Source organism: Phyllobates terribilis, unplaced genomic scaffold (assembly GCF_046119375.1).
Source record: "Phyllobates terribilis strain yellow unplaced genomic scaffold, ASM4611937v1 Scaffold_4__5_contigs__length_816908805, whole genome shotgun sequence".
In the NCBI taxonomy this organism is placed as follows: Eukaryota; Metazoa; Chordata; class Amphibia; order Anura; family Dendrobatidae; genus Phyllobates; species Phyllobates terribilis.
Genome location: NW_027362764.1, coordinates 174,527,675 through 174,549,946, shown reverse-complemented (window position 1 = coordinate 174,549,946; position 22,272 = coordinate 174,527,675). Strand labels below are relative to the sequence as shown.

Here is a 22,272-nt window from a genome sequence, read left to right as displayed (position 1 = left end):
TTATTTTACTAACAGCATACACTGTATCTGCAACTGTTCAATGACTTGTCTGCCTCAGACTGAAAGCTCGCCTTTCATATATATGCAGCTTGGCAAACAGGAAAGAAGGACAAAGACCCACCCTACTTCCTGTAATCTGTCTCAAGATCTCTGCTGCTGAGACAGCTTGCATAAAATAACAAGTTAGACAGAGGGAAGACTCCTAATGGCCATGGGAACAAAATTCTTTGAAATTTTCTATTTGAATTGCCCTTCAGATGAGCCAAAGCTTATTGAAACAATAGTAGAATTTTAAGAGCACTAATGTTTTTCTTATTTCCATCTGCGTTGTATTTTGCACTTCAAAAAAACTGATTGTGCGGTTTTTGTTTTTTTTTATTAACTTTTTTGTCCTTTAAAAAAAGATGGAAATGCATACAATTGCAGATGTTGTTATAGAGAACCTTGGTGAAGCATGTAAGTGGCATTAAGAGAGCAGTTGTATGTGCACACTCTTCAGGAGCTTAATTGGGTTTGAGTTGAGGGTCGACATGTACAGCAGTGACGGACATCCTCTGCAATAACTGAACGTACATGTTTTCTGAATGGGGAGAGGGGAGTAAGCTGCTGTAAGACACCTTTTGTGACTTAAAGAAGCGCTCACTTCAAAGTTTTTATCCTCTTAATATGTTGCAGGCCTCATATTATATAGCACTGTGTACTTACAATTGCTCATTTTACCTTTCTACCCAGTTAATTCTTCTCTTTTCTCTGCTCTATGTAGAAAACAGAAAGTCTCTTTTCCCTACATGAATCATTCCTCTCTTCATCTCCTGACCCAGCTGCTCCCTCCTCCCCCCTACCAGGGACTTTTGCAGTGATGACTCATGCAGGGAAAAGAGACTTTCTTTTCTACATAGAGCTTAGAACGATTCAGCTAGTCTGTTTTTAACCCCTTCATTACATCCACCATACATGTACGGCGCTGCAGTAGGTGCATTCCCGCAAATTGTTCGTACATGTATGGCCTGACGATCGCGTGGGCTCACGCCGAGCGCTGGCGCAATCAAATATGTGTGTCAGCTCTATATGACAACTGACACCCTGCAGCAACAGCCACGATTGGTGCTAGCGCCGATCGGTTGTGTTTAACCTCTTTGATGCCGCTGCCGCAGCTCCTTCTCTGCTGCGATCGGCACAACATGATTGCGATCGCGTTGTGCCGATGATCTCCATGGTAACCCCAGGCCGAAGGATGGCTGCGGGGTCACCCAGGGACAGTGGCCTGTAAGTTCCTGTTCAGAGCAGAAGCTGACACACCTCTTCCCTGTCTGCGAGATGCTGAGCTAAAGCCCGGCAATGCAAGAGCATTGCAGAGTATTAGATCAGCGATCAGGGCACGGAAAGTTAATGTCCAATCCTGGGACAAGGTAAAAAAGTAAAAAAAAAAGTTTTTAAAAATTGGAAAAATATTTTTTTTTAAATCACACAGTAAAGAAGCAAAAAATGAAAAAAAAATTTGAATCCAATAAATGTAATGTAAAATAAAAAATAAAAAATTTAAGTACACATATTTGGTATCGCCACTTCCGGAACGACCCGACCTATAAAATTGTCCCACTAGTTAACTCTTTCTGTGAACACTGTAAAAAAAAAACGTGGCAAAAACCTATGGTTTTTATCATGCCGCTGAACAAAAAGTGGAATAAAACTCGATCAAAAAGTCAAATGTAAATAAAAATGGTATCTATAAAAACATCATCTTGTCCTGCAAAAAACATGCCACCATACCGCTCCTTCAACACAAAAGTAAAAAAGTCAGGGTATGTGCACAAAATCCTTTTTGGCATCGCTTTGAGCGCAGCATACTTGTGCTGCGTCCAAAGCGCTGCACGCAGGATTCACCGCATCCTATACATTACAGTGATAGAATTTCTCTATCTGTGAAGGCGCGCCGCATGTCCGTCTCCGTGGGTGAGCCGCAGGAGCACCCAGACGCATAGTGGACATGGGATTTCTTGAAATCCCGTCCACTATGCTCTAACATCTGGCGCAAGTTTGCTGCGTCCAATCCGCAGTGTTTACTGACCGTGTGCATGCACCCTTATAGCTCTCAGAAAATAGCGATGCAAAAACAGTTTTTCACTATAAAATAGTTTTTATTGTGTTTAAAGCGGCAAAACATAAAAAAATATATAAATGTGGTATCTCTGTAATCGTACTGACCCGAAGAATAAAACTGTTTTATCACTTTTACCACACGGTAAATAGCAAAAAAAAAAAGCAATTAAGAAATTGCTGTTTTTTTGCTCATTCTGCCTCCCAAAAATAGGAATAGAAAGTGATCAAAAAAAGTTATGTGACTGAAAATGGAACCAAATAAAACGTCAACTCGTCCTGCAAAAAACAAGCCCTCACATGACTCTGTCGGCCAAAATATAGAAAAATTATAGCTCTCAAAATATGGTGATGCAAAAACTTTGTTTTGCAAAAAAACCCAGTCTTTTAGTTTGTGACAGCAGCCAAACATAAAAACCCACTATAAATCTGGTATCACTGTAATCGTACCGACCTGAAGAATAAAGTCATCTAATCACTTATACCGCACGAGAAACTGCATAAAGAAATAAATAAAACAAATTATTCACCTGCTGTTGATTTGTTCATTATGTCTACCAAAGATCGCAACAAGGCACATTTATCCTGCGCTCTGTACTGAGCGCTTACACCGGGGTTTCCGTGTAAGTCTCTGAAAGACGTGATTCAGACTGAACCCCCGGGGGAAGATTCCCTGTAATGAGTCAGATGGAGGCACTATGGACGCCGTCTGGCCTGTGATCTGGCAGTATTCGTCTTTTTAAGCGTGCATAAAAGCACGGTTGACCATTGTGTACATATGAATAGAAGGACACCGCTGAACAGAGGCCAGATGGAGTCCAGAGTAACTGCTGCCTCTTTGTAGTGAATGAATTCCTCGAGGGTTTCATCTGAATCACGTCACTTGGAGATTTAGATGAAAACCCCAATATAAGTGCTCAGTGTAGAACGCCGAATAGATGTGATCCCAAATGTTATGTAAAATGTTCCCAATAAAAGCTTCAACTCAATCCACAAAAAAAGCTAGTCCCCAATCAGGTCCGTCATCTGTCAATGGAAATATAGGAGGCTTCCACGTTACAGGAAGCACAAAGGCTCTGGAAAGGCGTTAAATCTCATTGCCCATGAAAGAAATCCAGCAAATTCTGCACTCCCAAATCCAGATGCCCCTCTCCCTTCTGAGCTCCAGTGTGCTTAATCTACAGTTAGCATCCACATGTTTGGCATTTCTGTAGCGATGAGAGCTCGCTTAATTTTACAGGTGCGTGTCTCCAGCACAAGCTGGGCACAGTGTATGGGGAATACAGTGTACAGGCACTACACTGTCAGATTTGCAATTTTCACTCAGGAACATTCACCACTGCTTGTTCCAGGCAAACACCCATAAAGTCAAAATCGTCACTGCAACTGTAGATAAATTCCCAGAGGGTTATAATTTTCAAAATGAGGTCACTTGAGGGGGGATTCTGCTTTTCTGGCACTAAGGGGCTCTGTACATGGAGTCCGCAAGCTATTCTACAATAATTTGTTCTCCAAGAGTCAAATAGCGCTCCTTCCCACCCGAGTCTCGCCGTGTGGCTAAGTAGTACTGTATAGCCACATATAGGGTATTGCAACATTATAAAATTCTGTGAAGCACCTGTGGTTCCAAGGTGCTCACCACAGCTCTAGATAAGTTCCTTGAGGGGTGTAGTTTCCAAAATGGGGTCACTCTTGGGGTTTTCCACCGTTTAGGCACATCATGGGCTTTTCAAATGCAACATGGTGTCTGCTATTGATGTCAGCCAATTTTGCGTTCCAAAAGTCAAATGGTGCTCCTTCCCTTCTGAGCCCTGTTTTGCCATGCGCCCAAACAGTAGTTTTCCACCACATATGGGCTATCGGTGTACTCAGGAGAAATTTCACAATAAACTATGGTCTGTTACCTTTTTGAAAATGCAAAATTTGGGGCTAAAGCAATATTTTTGTGGGAATAATGTGATTTTTTATTTTCACGGCTCAATGTTATAAAATTCTGTGAAGCACATCTAGATAAGTTCTTTGAGGGGTGTAGTTTCCAAAATGGGGTCACTTTTGGGGGTTTCCCACTGTTTAGGCACACCACTGGCTCTGCAAACACGACATGGCATCCACTATCTATTCCAGCTAATTTTGCACCCCAAAAGTTGAAGAATGCTCCTTCCTTCCTAGCCATCCTGCACGCCTATACAGTAGTTTTTTTCACCATATATGGGGTATCGGAGTACTCAATAGAAACTGTACAACAGATTGTATGTTCCATTTTCTCCTGTTACCCTTTTGAAAATGCAAAGTTTGGGGCTAAATCAATATTTTGGTGGGAAAAAGTAACATTTTAACTTTTTTCCTTCCACATTGCTTTAATTCTGGTGAAGCCCCTAAAGGGCTAATACACTTCTTAAATATGTCTTTGAGCACTTTGAGGGGTGTAGTTTTTAAAATGGTGTCTTTTTCTTGTATTTTCTGTCATATAGGGTCCTCAAAGTCACTTCAAAAGGGATGTGGTCCCTAAAAAAATTTGGTTTTGTACATTTTGTTGGAAAAATGAGAAATTGCTTATAAACTCATAAACTTTCTAACATCCTAACAAAAAAAAAAATCATGTTTAAGAAACTATGCATATGTTAAGCAGACATGTGGTAAATGTTATTTATTATCTTTTTGTGTGATATAACTATCTGGTTTAAGGGCGTAAAAATTTAAAGATTGAACATTGCAAAACCTTCAAATTTTGTTTCTCAAATTCGGTATATTTTCATAAATAGAAGCAAATCATATCGACCTTAATTTACCACTAATATGAAGTACAACGTCTCAAAATAACTTGGCCATGTTGAAGCGTTCCAGAGTTATTATCTCATAAAGTGATACTGGTCAGAATTGAAAAAAATGTCCTGGTCAGGAAGGAGAAAACAGTCTGGGGGGTGGAGGGGTTAAACAAAAAATGGCAAAATATTGTCTGACTACTTATAGTTTAATATGCAATTGTGATTAGTGTATATCCTTTCAAAATTCTTGTCTTGGTTGTGAATTCCAGTGTCAATTATTTTGAGGCAGTAAAGTAACAATTAGCTACTAATTGTCTACTGATAATTTAGTATTTGTTAATAATTCGGAAGAATAGTGAATTAATCACTGGGTTTTCCTGTCACTGTTGGGGAGATCTCCTCCAGTCTGAAATGTGTGTGAGAAAGGACAACGCTTGTCAACTCCAATAATGCAATCTGCATCCTCCTTTCTACTTAAAAAATAATTTTTGTGTCACATACCAAACCGCCAGGTGTTTCAGACATAATTTAAAGCTTATTCGACTTGTTTTTCTAATTTTGGATCACTACCATATCACATTCTGATGATTTGATATAGCACATGTGCATGCAGGTGGAAACTCACCAATGTAGTGTGATTTTCTTCCTTTCAATTATTTGTGGTGCCGCTTACTTAGGCACATAACACGATAATTGCCAACTCTTTGTGACTTCCTTAGTGTTTTAATATTCCTTGACTACAAACGTGATGAACCTGTATGGACTGTAAGCTTTGGTGATGGAGTCTGTGTCCCTGCACATTCCCAGGCATGGATCTCTCGGCCCAACAACCCTTAATGTTTTATGCAGTTTTTATTATCACTGATATCTATGGGAGCTATCCTATTGATATACTTAACTGGAAATTTTAGTAGACTATAGTCATATGTAATGTCCCTTCATGGACTTCCAAAGATTTAACCACACTCACATTTATGATTTCAGTAGATGTACTTCACTCAGCCTGTGTCACGCAAGGTGTGGGAAAGACTTAGTGCAACACAGAGGGAAGAGGGAAAGGGAGCCCAGACACTAGAGAAATGGGGGAGTAGAGACCTCCTGGTCTGGTCTAGTGTCACCCTGTCTCAATTACCATCCCTATATTGGCTCTTCACCAATCGCCGCATTCGTGCCTCGCCCTGACTTTCCCTGGCGTATGGCTAAGGCTAGGGAAGGAAGGAGATGGGAACTAGTTGATCTCCACTAAACTCTATAGACAACAAGGGTAAACAAACAGGGGGGATTGCTTAGCTTTACACTACTCCAGACAAATGCGCACACTGCCTCAAGCTCCAGAGAGGACGAAGTACTGCTCTTGCTAAAGCCTCACAAGTAGTAATGAATATCGCCGGCACCTCCTTCTCAGACACACCAGGTATTTATGCACCTTGAGCAGGAAGCTAATTATCCAGAGGGAGGTAGCCGCTAGGTCCTAGAGATAGCCAGCCTCTAAGAAGATGTCTGTAATGCCAAACTTAGAGATCTCCTGCAACCAACTGCAGGGCGACTGTCTGTCACCTCTGATACACCCTTGATAGCCTGGAGATACAATACAGATATCTTTTTTTATGTATACAGTTAACATTGTGGGGGTACAGGGGTGGTGTCCCTAGAAGCCATGTTCTATGGTGGAAAAATGTAATTATTTTACATACATGTATTGCTAAAGAGAATAATGGTCTTAAGTAGTTCAGTGAATGCTTTTAAAGGGTGTTTGTAGGCTCTGAAATTGGTATCAAAGTGTACATATTCTTGTAAGGAACCTTGCAGTAAGACATATATTTAGTTTAAAAATCCACTGGACAGTTTTAGAGAAACTATTCTTTATGTTCATATGGAATAGTGGTGCAGTGTGAGCAGAGTCATCCTTATTTCCCCAGTTTCTTGTCAACCTATGCAACAGAGGGCAAACCTGTGAAAGAAGCTGTGCTCCATACCATACACCCGTGTCCACAGTGCTCCTGCAATCTTTTCTCTACATTATCCAACAATTTTTTATTTTACACTGTCCATTTACTGAGAAACTGCCTCTAATCACTTATGGGGGCATGTTCTTATTTGATTTGAGTGTTGCTGCCTGCTTATGATTGGTCAGCAACATACAGGGGCACACACCCCCATTGAAAACTGTCTGATAACACCCTCTTGTACTTGAATTAACTTTTTTTTAATTTTTTTTATTAGTTGCCAAAAACTTTGATTGCTAATATCTCTGCAACGAAGAGGCAAAATGTAAACAATAAAAACAAATGTTTTATTCCGCTCTGCAGTTACTATTACATTTTGTGTCCAGTTCAACATGAAAAATTTGGTGAAACATCCTCTTTAAATGCTTATTTTGAGCCACATTAAAGTACAGCACAGCTTAAACATTTGTCTATTACATACATAAGTTAGAATTGAGAAACATGGAGGTACATGTAAGTATCAGATTTGTAAGTGTTACCACCATTTCTTGACAACAGAATTCTAAAGTTTTTGAAACTTTTAATTTTGGATCTGCGTTAAGCCTCATTCCTATTTTTTCTAATTAGTGAAAACAAATTCCACCAGTGTGCTAGATCAGATTTTCATAAGTGTTTGGTCAATGTGTCCATTTTACTCATCACTAATTTTCTCGTATGCAAAAAAAAAAATTACAGACCCATTGCAATGTTAAAAATGGACAGCAGGCGGATGGCTCACAGATGGCATCAGTGTGCTGTCTGTGATTTTCACGGGACCATAGACTTGCATGGGTAGTTTCGATATGTAACTCACGGTTCACTAAAAAATACAGAAATGTGAACAGCTCCGTTCTCTATTTTGCGTTTGTGTTCTATCTGTGACACACACATATAGAACACATATATGAGAAACAGACATCTGTATGATGAATGACGCCTTACAGTATATGTTCATCTTAACTAGTATTGCCAACCATTATATGTCCGATAAAGGGCAGTCGTAATGAATAACTAATCTGGCAAACATTGATAAAGGTCCTTACAAATGATCAATGCCTAACTGTGTGCATTTACCCTTCCAGGAGTTGGGGGAAAAATCTGAGCTGTCACGTACCCTTTAGAAACTGTACAGGGTTTAATTTATTTTTTATCTGGTTTGCTATATACTGTAATTGATCTCAACACCAGGATAAGTGAATATTTGGAGCAATACTTGTGTCTTTTTTGTTCTTTTCACACTTCTATTATTTTTCAATTGGGGTAGATAAAAGTTTGGTTCTTTAAAATTGTTTTAGAAGTGATAGTTGAATAAAAAGCTCCATTCAACCCATCTTTAAATGTATTTTGCTGCCTTTAGCATTCATTTTACGCCATTATCCACTATCATTTCATCTAATACATTTGTCAGATACTTGTTTGTTTTAGCATATTTCCTTTTTTTTTGCATCTTTTATCTTGCCAGCACTTATCTCTATTGTATTTTTTTTTATATCTAAAATTGCATTTATTGTAAACTAATTATGGATGGTAATCATTCATGCAAATAGTTGTGTGTTTCATGATATTTTTATATTTTTATTTCATTTTTATGTTTTCTGTACATTTTTGAGATGGAGCTGGAATTGTGCATTCACGATCAGGAGTGGCAGGCAGTCAAAGATGAGCTCCTGCTCTAATGGTTCGTTTTACCATTAAAATTGTGAGAAAATATAGTCGGAGATGCCTTCTCTGTAAGACGGGGTTTGCATGTTGTACCACAATGTGGCAGAAGCTACGCTGGCATGCTGATCGGCACAGTTCTCAAATTAATTGTAGCGAAATAGTTGGTGGTAGACAAAGAGAGAAGAGGGCCAAAGTTCAGGAGATGGTAATGGGGACCCTTACCTCTTGGGCCCCTATGCAGCACCACAGCTTGCACCAATCATATATCCGCCTCTGTTAAGAGTGGTTTTATTTTTGTCCTAGCTCAATGAGCTCAGCGCTGCAGCCAAAACTTTGAGACCAGAGCAACGAATGAGAGCTGGCACTGGATTCGGGGATGATAAGTATTATGTGATTTTAATAGTGATGAGCGAGCGTGCTCGTTTAACCCTTTAAACGAGCACGCTCGGGTACTCGCCGAGTAGTTTCGGCGTGCTTGGCATTTCAGGTTCAGCCGCTGCGGCTGCATATGTCACGGCTGTTACACAGCTGCGACACATGCAGGGATTGCCTAACAAATAGGCAATCTCTGCATGTGTCACAGCTGTGTAACAGCCGTCACACATGCAGTCGCAGCGGCTGAAACTGAAATGCCGAGCATGCCAAAACTACTTGGTGAGTACCCGAGCATGCTCATTTAAAGGATTAAACGAGCACGCTCCCTCATCACTAGATTTTAATACTTTCCGTTACAGTAAATGTTTGGGGTCCACTTTTCATAAAAATGTAAAACCCCTTTAAAATGATTGTCTTGCGTTAAAAAAAAGACTGCTTTATATTGGCTGCAACAAAAAATGTTTTTGATTATCACCAAAAATATGGGGTACGATATCATATTTGGGTATGGAAGATCATTGGACGGTTCTTGGAGATTCTAGTGGTTCAATCGGAAATCCCTTGAGCATAAATGAGTGAACCATGTGATATGTAGAGGTGCCAGATTTAAGAACAAACAAAAAATAAACACAAAAAAAGGCATAAAAAAAGTTTAAAAAGAAATATACAAATAAAGTACCTTGCCCATGTGGCTGCATTATATGAATTAGGCTGTTCTTTATGCTTTGTAAATCTTGAGTAACTTCATTTATAATGACACTTATGGTACAATTTTTCTTTCTTTTCTTTCTTTACCCTTTGTTTTAGACGATGGGTGAGACTCCTCTTTGGTCGAGAATTTCCGCTTCAGGACCTCCTTGTGGTTTGGGATGCTCTCTTTGCAGACAGCAATACTCTAGCCTTGGTGGATTATATTTTTGTTGCCATGCTTTTATATATCAGGGATGCATGTAAGTATCATGGCTTTTTTTAATCATTTTTTATACTCGACTGTTAGACTCTGTAAACTAGATTTCTTTCTATCACACCACTGATCGACAGTGGACGGCATGTGTGATCAAACTGTGTGTGAACCTGCACATGGATCTTAAGGAATAGAGGGGCTCTGTGTTCCCTCCTGTCCACACAAGCAATTTGCTGTCTGGAATATTGTCATTTCAGATGTAGAATTCTCTGCTTGCAGGAACCTGTAGTAGAAGCTCCTGATTTTTATTCCTCCCTTGCTCTCTGCATGCAGATTTTAGGTGATGGTACTAAGAGTGTCTTTAAGAATTGGTTTTCCAAAATTATTTTTTAATTCTTTTGCAACCATGAATGTGTTTTTATCCAGATAAGTTGTTTTGGGTGTAGCAAACATGTGGAATATGTATGGGCTATGCAGTTCAGTTTTGGGCACCAGATCATAGAAAGGAAGCCCTGGATCTAGAAAAGTTATAAAGAAGAGCCACAAAACTGATAATGAGGATGACGGATCTTGGTTATGAGGGAAGATTAAAAGATTTCAGTTTATTTAGTCTTAAAAAGAGACATCTAAAGGGTGGACATGATTAACTTGTACAAGTACATAAAGGGCCCATCCAAAATATATGGTCAAAAAGCTGCTTTAAAGACTGCTCCAAAGAAAAGGGGGCACTCCCTCCATCTGGAGGAGAGAGGTTCAATCTCCAGAGGAGACAAGCCTTCTTTACCGTGAAAACTGTAGATCTGTGGAATAGTCTACTTCAGAAGCTGATCACAGCGGGAACATTCAGAGGTTTCAAAAAAGGATTAGAAGATTTAGAAAACATAACATAAATACTTAAGGTAATGTGTAGAATTCTTGTTCTGAAGGCTGATCCCATGCATCATCTACACTCAGGATCAGGAGGGAGAATTGGCTTGTTTAGGGCAGATGGGTTCATGCATTGTGGCTTTATCTATACACTTTCCCTTTATCTTTTCCCATCCCTCGGTTGAAATTGATGGATATGCCTTTATTCATCTGTACGTTGTAACTATATATGTATTACCAAACATTGTGATTCTGATTTTCACTATAAAAAGTAAGGTTTTGTTGTTTGAGTATGTTATGGTACTCTCATACTGACGTAGATTCTCTCATGCGAGAGAATCCGGCCAATTATGCTAATGACTCTGTCAGAGTTTGATCCAAGTGTAATTTGATCCAATTCACATCACAGGTGCGGAGAAGATGGAGAACTTAATTTCTCCATCTTCTCCATTGTCTCTGATGACATCCGAGTGCAGTCAAATGTTTCACACGCACCCACAGACTTGAATGGGTGCGCATGATCTGAATGTCGGAGCCAATTGCAGCATGCTGATATTTTTTTCTCGAGCCAAATCAGCAGAAGAAAATAATCGCAGATCTGCACTTCCCCATAGTATAATATTGATCCGAGAACTATCTGATAAAACATCGCATAGCACCCGCTTCATATGGTAGTATGAATGTACCCTTAGTGTAGCCAGTGAACTACTATGTCCATTATACCCAGGAAAAATAAAGTTGGTTCTGATATGTAAGTCAGTTCCAGAAGATGATGGAAGCACATTTAATGTGAGAACTAAGAGTGCACCATCTGCACAGATTATTCTTTTATATTATAGTTTCAACTGGCTCTCATTTGAAAGGGAAAAGTATATTTTAGTAGCAAACCTTTCCAAGTACAACAGAAAAAAAATCAGAGTCACAGGACATTTCGCTAAACAGATAGCATCATCTTTTTACTGAAAACAGATATGGATCTTGGCAGAGTGAAGAAAAAAACTATTCCCAAAGATTCCTTCATCCTGCTGGGACACGAGCCCGAGGTGAAAGGGGAAAGAACCTCTTTATTGTATGCAAATATTGCTGAAGTTCTAAGGTTACAGAACTGATGCCTCAATGGTGGCATGATACCACAGAAATGATCGTGTTCTTTGTTGCTCACCTTTAGGCTGTTAGTAAAGCTGCATGGTTTTTTATAGAATCATAGAATGGTAGAATTGGAGGGGACCTCCAGGGTCATCATGTCCAACTGTCTGCTCAATGCAGGATTCACTAAACCATCTCAGACAGATGTCTGTCCTCCTCTGTTTGAAGACGTCCATTGAAGGGGAACTCACCACCTCTCGTGGCAGCCTGTTCCACTCGTTAATCATCCACTCGTTAATCAGGAAGCGACTAGAGGCTGTTATTTTTGCAAAAGGAGGATCTGCTAAATATTAATGTCACTTTTCTGGTGAGGTGCCCATACTTATGCAATTGTCAAATTTTGTTTGAATGCAGATTGCACATTTTCTGTTAGTACAATCAACCTCATTTCAAGGCAGAAACATTACTGTGTCCAACAGTTATTACATATATCAAACTGAAATAGCTGTTGCAAAAACACCAATTTTAAGAAAGCATTAAGCTTAAGATTAATAGGGGTGCCCAAACTTTTTCATATAACTGTATATCACTGATAAAGATTTTGAGCAGCACAGGGCCCAGGACAGAGCCTTGTGGTACCCCACTTGAGATGTGGATGTACAACCATTTATGACCACTCTTTGGGTCTGATTAGTAAGACATTGGTTTTACAGTACAGTTCTTGGCTACGTGATTCTTGCAGACAAATTATACTTTTTAACATAAAACTCACCTGACCAATAACTGCACCACATAATCCCATCAATTAGTATAGTGCTTTCCATTTTTACACCATGGTAATTGTACATGCAGCACAGTACTCATCAGGTGAGCAGATGGTCCATGGTCTAGTTCAGTGGACAGGTGCTGCACGAATTTCCAGATCTTTTAATTCTCCAGCCTGGTATGACATCATATGTGTTGCGTGCAGCGCACATACCAGTAGCGCACAGTTGACTTTGCGCCAGCCCGGCTAACTATAAGCAGATCTTGGGATCCTGGAGGGTAAGGAAATTTACGAAACTTCCTTTCTCAGCCAGAGAACACTGACCTGGATTGTGGCTTGTGGTTGCGCGCAATGATCCGCTCATCTCTAGTTTTGAGTAGTTTTCAGAGACTTTAGCAGATAGCTTTTCTCCCTAGAGTGCATGTTCTCACAGTTCATAATTATTTTAGCTAGAAAACTAATGTATTTTTTACTTGTCATATGACTGTTCATATACGAGTTTGGTCTTATATGCGAACCACACTCACATGTCAAAGACTGGATCCATGATGAATTGGACAGCACATAGATACCATTATAGTACATTTGTGTGCTGTTAATAAAAAATGGTGTGAATTCAGCCTTTCATGGATATGTTTAGATTTGCAAGGATCATTTAACCCTTAAAGGTAGCACAATCTCATATTAAAATAACTGCACGTCTGTACTAAATCTGGTGATTGTACTGCATTATTTCTTTGATAAATTGCTGTACACTTCCATATAAATAGGAATATACAATTGTGGCATTGATAAAAACAGTAAAGTGTAAGTAATGGCATCTTGATGGATCACCTAAGGATGTCTGTTTTTAATACGTAAATTTTGGACAAGAACATAAATGTGCCAAGTCATATTTAAAAAAGCATTAATATATCATTTTGTTTGGTTAAGACAAGGTTCTGTGTATAGTCAGAGTTTTGCCATCAACTCAGTAACAATAAGTGAAATTGATTGTTGCACGATAGGCTAAACTGGGTCAACAGCAACACATTTCTTGTAGTTCAGAAAGATAAATGTGTTGTCCAGCTTTGGGGACATTTTTTTTACTTAAATGCATGTTTTTGAGGCTAAAAATAATTTTTGAAATTTGGTTTCATTAAAAATTTAGCTTTTTATAGTCTATTTCTTTCCTGCACATTCAACTTTGAAGTGGTCTATAGCCATAAATAAGCTGAGAGGAGCTCAGAAGACAACACTACAAGATCTCCGTCTGACTGTCATAACAGGCTGACTGACGGACTCTCAGATAACTCATTCAGTAGACAGCAACAGACAGCGCAACACAGAGGCTATAGAAGGAAGCAGCACACATGTTTTAATGAAGATGAGCACAACTGCTCATTACTCGAGTTTGCCTAGGGTGCTCAGGTATGCACTGAGTATCGCGGGTGCTCGAGTGACATGTTCGAGTCCCCGTGGCCACATGTTTCCCGGCTGTTAGACAACCACAAAACATGCGGGTTTTGATTGAGAAAGAGTCTTAGAAGTGACGATCTAGCCACACAGAGCCCTGATTGCAACATCATTGAGTCTATCAGGGATGACATGAAGAAGCAGAAGGATTTGCACAAGCCTACATCCATAGAAGATCTGGGGTTAGTTCTCCAAGTTGTTTGGAACAACCTCCCAGACGAGTTCCTTAAAAAAAAAACTTGTATGCAAGTGTACCTAGAAGAATTGATGTTGTTGGGAAGACAAAGAGTGGTCACACCAAATACTGCTTTGACTTACATTTCTTTTTTGTTTTTTTATTTTGCAGTTTTTTAATTGATGAAAAATAAACTATTAATGCTTCTATTTTTTTAATTATTTCTACTTTACAGTATTTTTCCACACTTACCTAACACTTTGCACTATACTGAATGTTACAAAAATATAAAAAAAAGGTGGAGAGTAACTTGAATGTATAAAAAGGCATACTTAAGACATTAAGTTACTATGATGCACAGATTAGCAAGATTGTCACATCTATTTTCTTGGTCCAATGATAAAAGATTTCTACAAGACTATATTTGAAAACATGACCCCAAGTTATCAAGACTGGCGCTAGAGTAAGATGCGCCAAATTCATTAAAATCAACTTTAGTTAGTAGGAAAACCCCTTTAATCAATAGATCTTGGAATAATAATAACTTCCACTATTGGATGTGTTTAAATAAAATGTTCCTGTGCTGAGATAATCTTATAAATGTGCCCCTGCTGTGTACTGTGTAATGGATGTGTCTGACCGTGCAAGGACATGGTCTGATCATACCACATCTCCTGGGCAGGGGAGGACACAAGAGAATACAGACAGGACAGCAGGGGATTCATTTTATGAGGTAAACTGCCTGTTTTTAAATAATGTTTTACTTAAAAGAAAGAATCAGCTGTGATCCCCTGCTGTAATGTCTGTATACTCCCCCCCCCCCCCCCTGCCCAGGAGCTGTGGTATGATCAGACCATGTTCCTGCACGGTCAGACACAGCCATTGATTAAAATGAACTTTTGTTCGTGGGAAAACCCCTTTAAGAGACATGAACATCTTTCCGCTGTCAGAAGCTGAAGTATGTTAATGTCATAGGATGAATTTTTTGTCTGTGCTTATACAGTAACGACCAAAAGTTTAGCATTTTTTTGTAAAGTGTGATTACTTCTGTCTGGTTGTTGTGATGCCATTTTCCTGGTGATGAATTGAAAGTACATGAAGTTAATTTTAACCAAAATGCTTTTGAAAATAGGTATGGTCATTTAATTAAAGAAAACTGACCTCCAAAAGTTTTGCATATACTATTTATTGATCACAACATAGAGAGTAATTCATTGTTCACAATGCCATAACTTAGTATTTTGTGGCATAACCTGTTGCTTTAATTACTGCACTACACCGACGGGGTATTGAAGCCACTAGGGTATTCAAGACATCTTGAGAGATCTTGCTCCATTCCCTTTGCAAATCTGCAAAACATTCATCTTTATTGCTCTGGGTACGGGCCCCAACTCATTGCCCTAACTCATCCCAAAGGTGCTCTATAGGGTTTAAATCGGGTTATTGGCATGGCCATTGCAACAGGCGAACATTTTTCTTTGCTAACCAATTTTTTATTAAATTGTATGTGTGCTTAGGAGCATTGTCTTGCTGGAATTTCCATCCCCTGCCTACTTTGGTTTTACCATGTGGCAGCATTACATTCTCCAGTATCCTTGCACATGGTAGCATTCATATATCCATCAATTCTATGCAGAGGGCCAATGGCAGATGCAGAAAAGCAGCCCCAAACCATGACATTGCCACCACCATGTTTCACTGTAGGTATTTGGCATCTTATATCATTACGTTTTCCAATTGGGTGGCATATATAGTGCTTGCCATCACTACCAAACAGACTGAACTTTGATTCACCCGACCACAACACTTTAGACCAATCTGTCTCTTTCCATTGCTTGTGTTCTTTGGCAAACTCAAGTCTGACCTTCTGGCTCTTTGCAGAGATGAAAGGCTTCTTGACTGGAGCTTGTGCATTCAACCCTACTGCTCTTAGCCGTTGCACCACAATTTGGCGACTCACTTTGACCCTATATTCTTCGTTCATTTCGTGCAAAATCTGTACAGCACTTTTATGGACATCAGATACTGACTTTTTCTTAATAATGTGATCAACTCTGGGGGAAGTTTTCCATGGTCGTCCATTTATAGGTTTCTCAGCTGTTCCATAACCTTCTGCTTCTTTCTTTAATATACGTGACACATGACTCTGAGAACAGGTGAATTCCATAGCTACCTCTTTTTGGCTTTTACCTGACTTCACTCTCAGAATAATAAGCTTCCTGACATCTGGTGATTTGGCTTTGTCCTTGCCATGTTTTAACCTAAAAGCGCACACACATACAAAAAAAAATAAATGTAAGCAAAATTTGACTACCCATGATAAAATATACAAAACATTTGGCCCAAAAAAAGTTGAAAACTAACACATAAAGGGATAAAACAATGTCAAACACAATTGTCCTCCTTATAGCTGACAACCATTTGCTTCTAGTTTACTAAAATCTCCAGGAAAATGGCATCACAACAACTAGATACACTTTTAAAAAAAATGCAAAACTTTTGGTCGCTACTGTATGCCCCCTCCTGGCTAAGCTATGTCAACTCTTCAAATATTTAACAATGCTGGCTGGGACTGATGGAAAAATGCCAAAAGTCTCAACTACGAAGCTGCACAAAAATTTTGCAATATTTCACACTTTTTATGCCTAAATTCTGATGAAAACTGATGAATCGATGCCTTAGTTTAGTCTCAGTGCAAGAGTTCTGAATCCCATTTCTACCCTATCATCCTGGCTGCCCTATTCTAGCAACCAAAAAGTCTTGTTTTTCATGCCGATCTTTTCCCCCATAAGTCTATTGTCATAGGGCTCAGGCCTGTTGAGTTAGAGCTACAATTTCTAAAATTTATTTTCTGTTTAAAACAAAATTTATGCTTTAAAGTTATGATTTTTTTTCCTAAAATCCATATTATTAAAAAATATTTCTTTAAGTTGTTGCATTTCTCTAGCGACAACAGAGAAAATCCAAGTAGTGATTACTGTGGAAGAGAATCAATTACGAGGATCAAATATAAAGTGAGAAAGTAATTAGAGTCAGTACATGATATAAAATCAGAGGTGAAATTGAGCATTGACTAACGCATTATACAAGCCCTGGACCTTTTTATTCATTAAGCCTTAAGTATTTTGTGCAGATTATCTAACACTAGCTTACAATATTCATTAACAATAATAATAGTTATAATACACATATATATATATATATATATATGTGTATATATATATATGTGTGTGTGTGTAGTACAGACCAAAATTTTGGACACACCTTCTCATTTAAAGATTTTTCTGTATTTTCATGACTATGCAGCTATTTTACCATGAAGGCCTGCTGCACAAAGTCTCCTCTTAACAGTTGTTGTAGAGATGTGTCTGCTGCTAGAACTCTGTGTGGCATTGACCTGGTCTCTAATCTGAGCTGCTGTTAACCTGCGATTTCTGAGGCTGGTGACTCGGATAAACTTATCCTCAGATGCAGAGGTGACTCTTGGTCTTCCTTTCCTGGGACGGTCCTCATGTGAGCCAGTTTCTTTGTAGCGCTTGATGGTTTTTGCAACTGCACTTGGGAACACTTTCAATGTTTGCCCAATTTTTCAGACTGACTGACCTTCATTTCTTAAAGTAATGATGGCCACTCATTTTTCTTTACTTAGCTGCTTTTTTCTTGCCATAATACAAATTCTAACAGTCTATTCAGTAGGACTATCAGCTGTGTATCCACCTGACTTCTGCACAACACAACTGATGGTCCCAACCCCATTTATAAGGCAAGAAATCCCACTTACTAAACCTGACAGGGCACACCTGTGAAGTGAAAACCATTTCTGGTGACTACCTCTTGAAGCTGATCAAGAGAATGGCAAGAGTGTGCAAAGCAGTCATCAAAGCAAAAGGTGGCTACTTTGAAGAACCTAGAATATAAGACATATTTTCAGTTGTTTCACACTTTTTTGTTAAGTATATAATTCCACATGTGTTAATTCATAGTTTTGATGCCTTCAGTGTGAATGGACAATTTTCATAGTCATGAAAATACAGAAAAATCTTTAAATGAGAAGGCGTGTCCAAACTTTTGGTCTGTAATATATATATATATATATATATATGGTATATATTTACACACATGCAATTAATTGTGTCTATGGTCTGAATGTGAATGTGTGTATATAAATATATATATAACTTTGTAGTGTTTCTCTTATTTTTTCTGCTGTGAAGCAAGTTAATGGCTCCTTTTCTGGAAGAATAAGGCATCATTTTTAATTAACCTAGGAGGTTTACAAGATTTTCCTTATTATTTACTTCATTATTTACTTCAGTCATGTCTTTACTTGTTTAAGCAATTAGCTTTAAATCAAATTAAAAATGATGCTACAAGAGAATTGTTTGATTAGAAGTGGCAATACCTTTTAAAGAATGTGATTTATATTTATAATGCGCCATATTACATATTGCTTGATGCTAAGTTGTACTTTCTGATACATGTGGTAATTTCAGACATATATAAGATATTATAATGGGTTAAATTTGTTGATTATATTTTTTTTAAATCCAATCACTGTACATTTTCCCAATGTTGCTTTATTTTTCTTTGGTCACAGGCAGTGAAGGACTGACCATTGGACATTTGGCCAGTGACCTGTGACAAGCTTCTAAGTCAATTACAGCACTCACAAAATTTTAGTATAGGCCACGCAACAATTGAAAAATACTCGTTGATGGTAATTCAGTAATCCAGGCACAATATGATGTGGCTTAGGCTGGTTTCACACATCTATCTTTCCCAGTCCTAGTATGGACTGTGGCTGCTAGTCTCTTGACTCAAACTCAACAGCCTGAGGCCCCCTTCACATGTCCATGTCTCCAGTACTTGTGGCATCCGTTTTCACACTTACCGGAGACACATGTCCACACGTACCTATAAAAACCTATGGTGATCTTGTGTCCATGTGAACCACACGGAGACATGTCCGTTTTTTCCCAGCAACATGGATGATAAGGCCCAATACAAGTCAAAGAGTCCGTGTAAATACGTACAGTACACGGATGACATGTACCAAAATGAAATGCATTCAAGAAATTACTGATTTTTATGCGTTAAGGATGTGCAAAGATGATAGACAGACAGATAGCTATCTGCCAGATATATAATTTGTGCCTTGTGTACATGTGTAGCTTATTGTACAGCTTTCTATTAACCTAATAAATAATTGAAAAAAATGACATGGGGTCCCCCTCATTTTTGGTAACCAGCTAAGGTAAAACAGAGAGCTGAGAGCTGATATTATCAGGCTGAGAAGGTCCATGGTTATTGGGCCCTTCCCAGTTTAAAAATACCAGCCTGCAGCCTCCCCAGAAGAGGAGCATCTCATGAGATGCTCCAATTCTGGTACTTCACCTCGGCTCTTCCTGATGCCCTGGTTCCTTGGCAATCGGGGTAATGGTGCATGGGGCTGATGTCACCTGTGAAGTGTCCAAAAGCACAGCTGAGATCAAGCCCTGGTGCTAGTAATGGAGAGATGTCTATTCTACACCCCTATTGCTAACACAGTAATAAAAAGGAAACACACAAAAAGACTTTATTGAAATAAACACTCCCCCCACTTTCCCTGGTTAACCACTTTATTAAAAAAGAAGCAAAAACCCACGCAGGTCCGACGTAGTCCACCGACTCCGATGTAGTACAGCGAATCCAATGAAGTCCAGTGAATCCATCATACATCCCTATGGCGCCTATGCGCCATGTGTAACCTGGTGACTGTGAGGAGTGGTAACGTTACTGATGTCACCGTTCTTCAGAATCGCCAGGTCTCATTAGCACTACATGACCATTAAGTGGTTGTTTGCAAAGCCTATGGAGCATCAGAACGAGGCTCCATAGGCTTTGTATGGCAGATTTGCTGGACTTCGTTGGATTCACGACTACATCGGATTTGGTGGACTACTTTGGATCTACGTGGAAGTTTTTTCTTTTTTAATAAAGTAGTGAACCAGGGAAAGTGTGAGGGACTGTTTATTTCAATAAAGTATTTTTGTATGTGTTTCCTTTTTATTTCTGGGTTAGTAATTGGAGTGTCGGATAGACACTCCTTCATTACTAGCACCAGGTTTGATCTCAGCTGTGTTTTTAGATACCTCACAGCTGACATCAACCCCAAGCACCATTACCCTGATTGCCAAAGCACCAGGGGAAAGCCAAGGCGAAGCGCCAGAATTGGAGCATCTCATGTGTTGCGCCACTTCTAGGGCGGCTGTGGGCTGGTATTTTTAGACTGGGATGGGCCCTATAACCATAGACTTTCCCAGCCTGATAATATCAGCTCTCATCTGTCTGCTTTACCGTTGCTGGTTACAAAAAATGGGAGGGACCCCTTATTATTTTTTTCATTTATTTAGTTATTAGGTTAATAGAAAGCTGTACAATAAGGTACACATGCAAGGCATAAATTATATATCTGATGGATTTCTATCTATCTATCTTTCTATTATCTTTGCACATCTTTAACACATAAAAATCAGTAATTTCTTGAATGCATTTTGTTCTGGTATGTTTCATACAGACGGCACATGGACTGCACGTGGATTGTACACACGGATGGCCAACAGTAAACCACACAGACAGGCGTGAAGGGGGCCTCAAAGACATTTATGACGCTGTTGAGTTTGGGTCAGGAGACCAACAGCCAGTCCGTACTCAGACTGTGAAAAATTGATGTGGCAAGAACTTAATTGGACCATGAAATGTGCATGTGGCCAGTCCATGCTCGGACCATGTAACGTGAATGTGGCCAGTCCTTATTCGGACCATGAAACATGGATGTGGGCAGTCCATATTCAGACCATGAAACATGGATGTGGGCAGTCCACATTCAGACCATGAAACATGGATGTGGGCAGTCCACATTCAGACCATGAAACATGGATGTGGCCAGTCCATACTTGGACCATGAAACATTGATGTGGCCAGGCCGTATTTAGACCATGAAATGTGGATGTGGCCAATCCGTACTTGGACCATGTATTATGGTTGTTGCCAGTCCGTACTTGGACCATGAAATATGGATGTAGTCAGTCTGTACATCATTGACCATGAAATATGGATGTGATCAGTCTGTACATCATGGTCAGTCTGTACATCTGACTGTGAAACACGGAAGTGTGAAACTGACATCAGTGTTTGGTAAGGGGACTAAAACTTTTAATGCCCGAGATCTCAGGCCATCCTCTGTCTGCCACTGTCACTGTAAGATAGTTATGGCATATTGTATGAATATGCCATTAATGTCAGAGATAAGGATTAGAGATGAGCGGTGTTCGACTAGAACTGTTCGCCAATCTCAAATTCGAGCTGTTTTGGGCGGTGTTCGAGTTGTTCGACGAACACGAACGATTTGCAAAAAATTCGGCTGTTCGAGGTTATGTTCGATAACTGTTCGTGCACCAAAAGCGTGTCCTGCATGTCTGGCGCTATTTAGAGCACCAATCATGCAGGGATTGTCTGCCACTCACTGTAATGCCACAGCCATGGTGGTTGTGGCATTAGAGTGATTGCCCAAATCGATGGGAACTGTGCTCACAGTGAAACATGAAAAGCCGGCAATTCAGCAGCGGCGTACACCAGTACCCGACAATTTAGAACCGAAAGAATAGAGCTTCACACATAGATTAGATAGATAGAAACATGTCAGTCACATATATAAGAAGTACAGTGACAGTGTTGATTACTGTACTTGTCATTTAGTGTAAAGGATTTATAAAAAAAAATATTAGTGTTTTCATGCACCGTCTCTTTAAAAAAGCCGGCGGCAATTCAGCAGCGGTACCCGACAATTTAGAATGGAAGGAATAGAGCATCACACATAGATTAGATAGATAGAAACATGTCAGTCACATATATAAGAAGTACAGTGACAGTGTTGATTACTGTACTTGCCATTTAGTGTAAAGGATTTATTAAAAAAAATATTAGTATTTTCATGCACTGTCTCTTTAAAAAAGCCAGCCGGCAATTCAGCAGCGGTACCCGACAATTTAGAATGGAAGGAATAGAGCATCACACATAGATTAGATAGATAGAAACATGTTAGTCACATATATATGAAGTACAGTGACAGTGTTGATTACTGTACTTGTCATTTA

General features: G+C 39.3%; 1 protein-coding gene across 6 annotated transcripts in view; it reads left to right on the top strand.

Annotated features, from left to right (window-relative positions):
• The window catches only part of TBC1D5 (TBC1 domain family member 5), a 741,959-nt gene that overhangs the window by 494,184 nt on the left and 225,503 nt on the right, over nucleotides 1-22,272 (top strand). For all 6 annotated transcript variants that reach the window (XM_073677953.1, XM_073677948.1, XM_073677951.1 and 3 more), the window contains one exon: nucleotides 9,692-9,834. In XM_073677953.1, coding sequence (XP_073534054.1) covers nucleotides 9,692-9,834 — 143 coding nt within the window. The remainder of the gene's footprint in view (nucleotides 1-9,691; nucleotides 9,835-22,272) is intronic.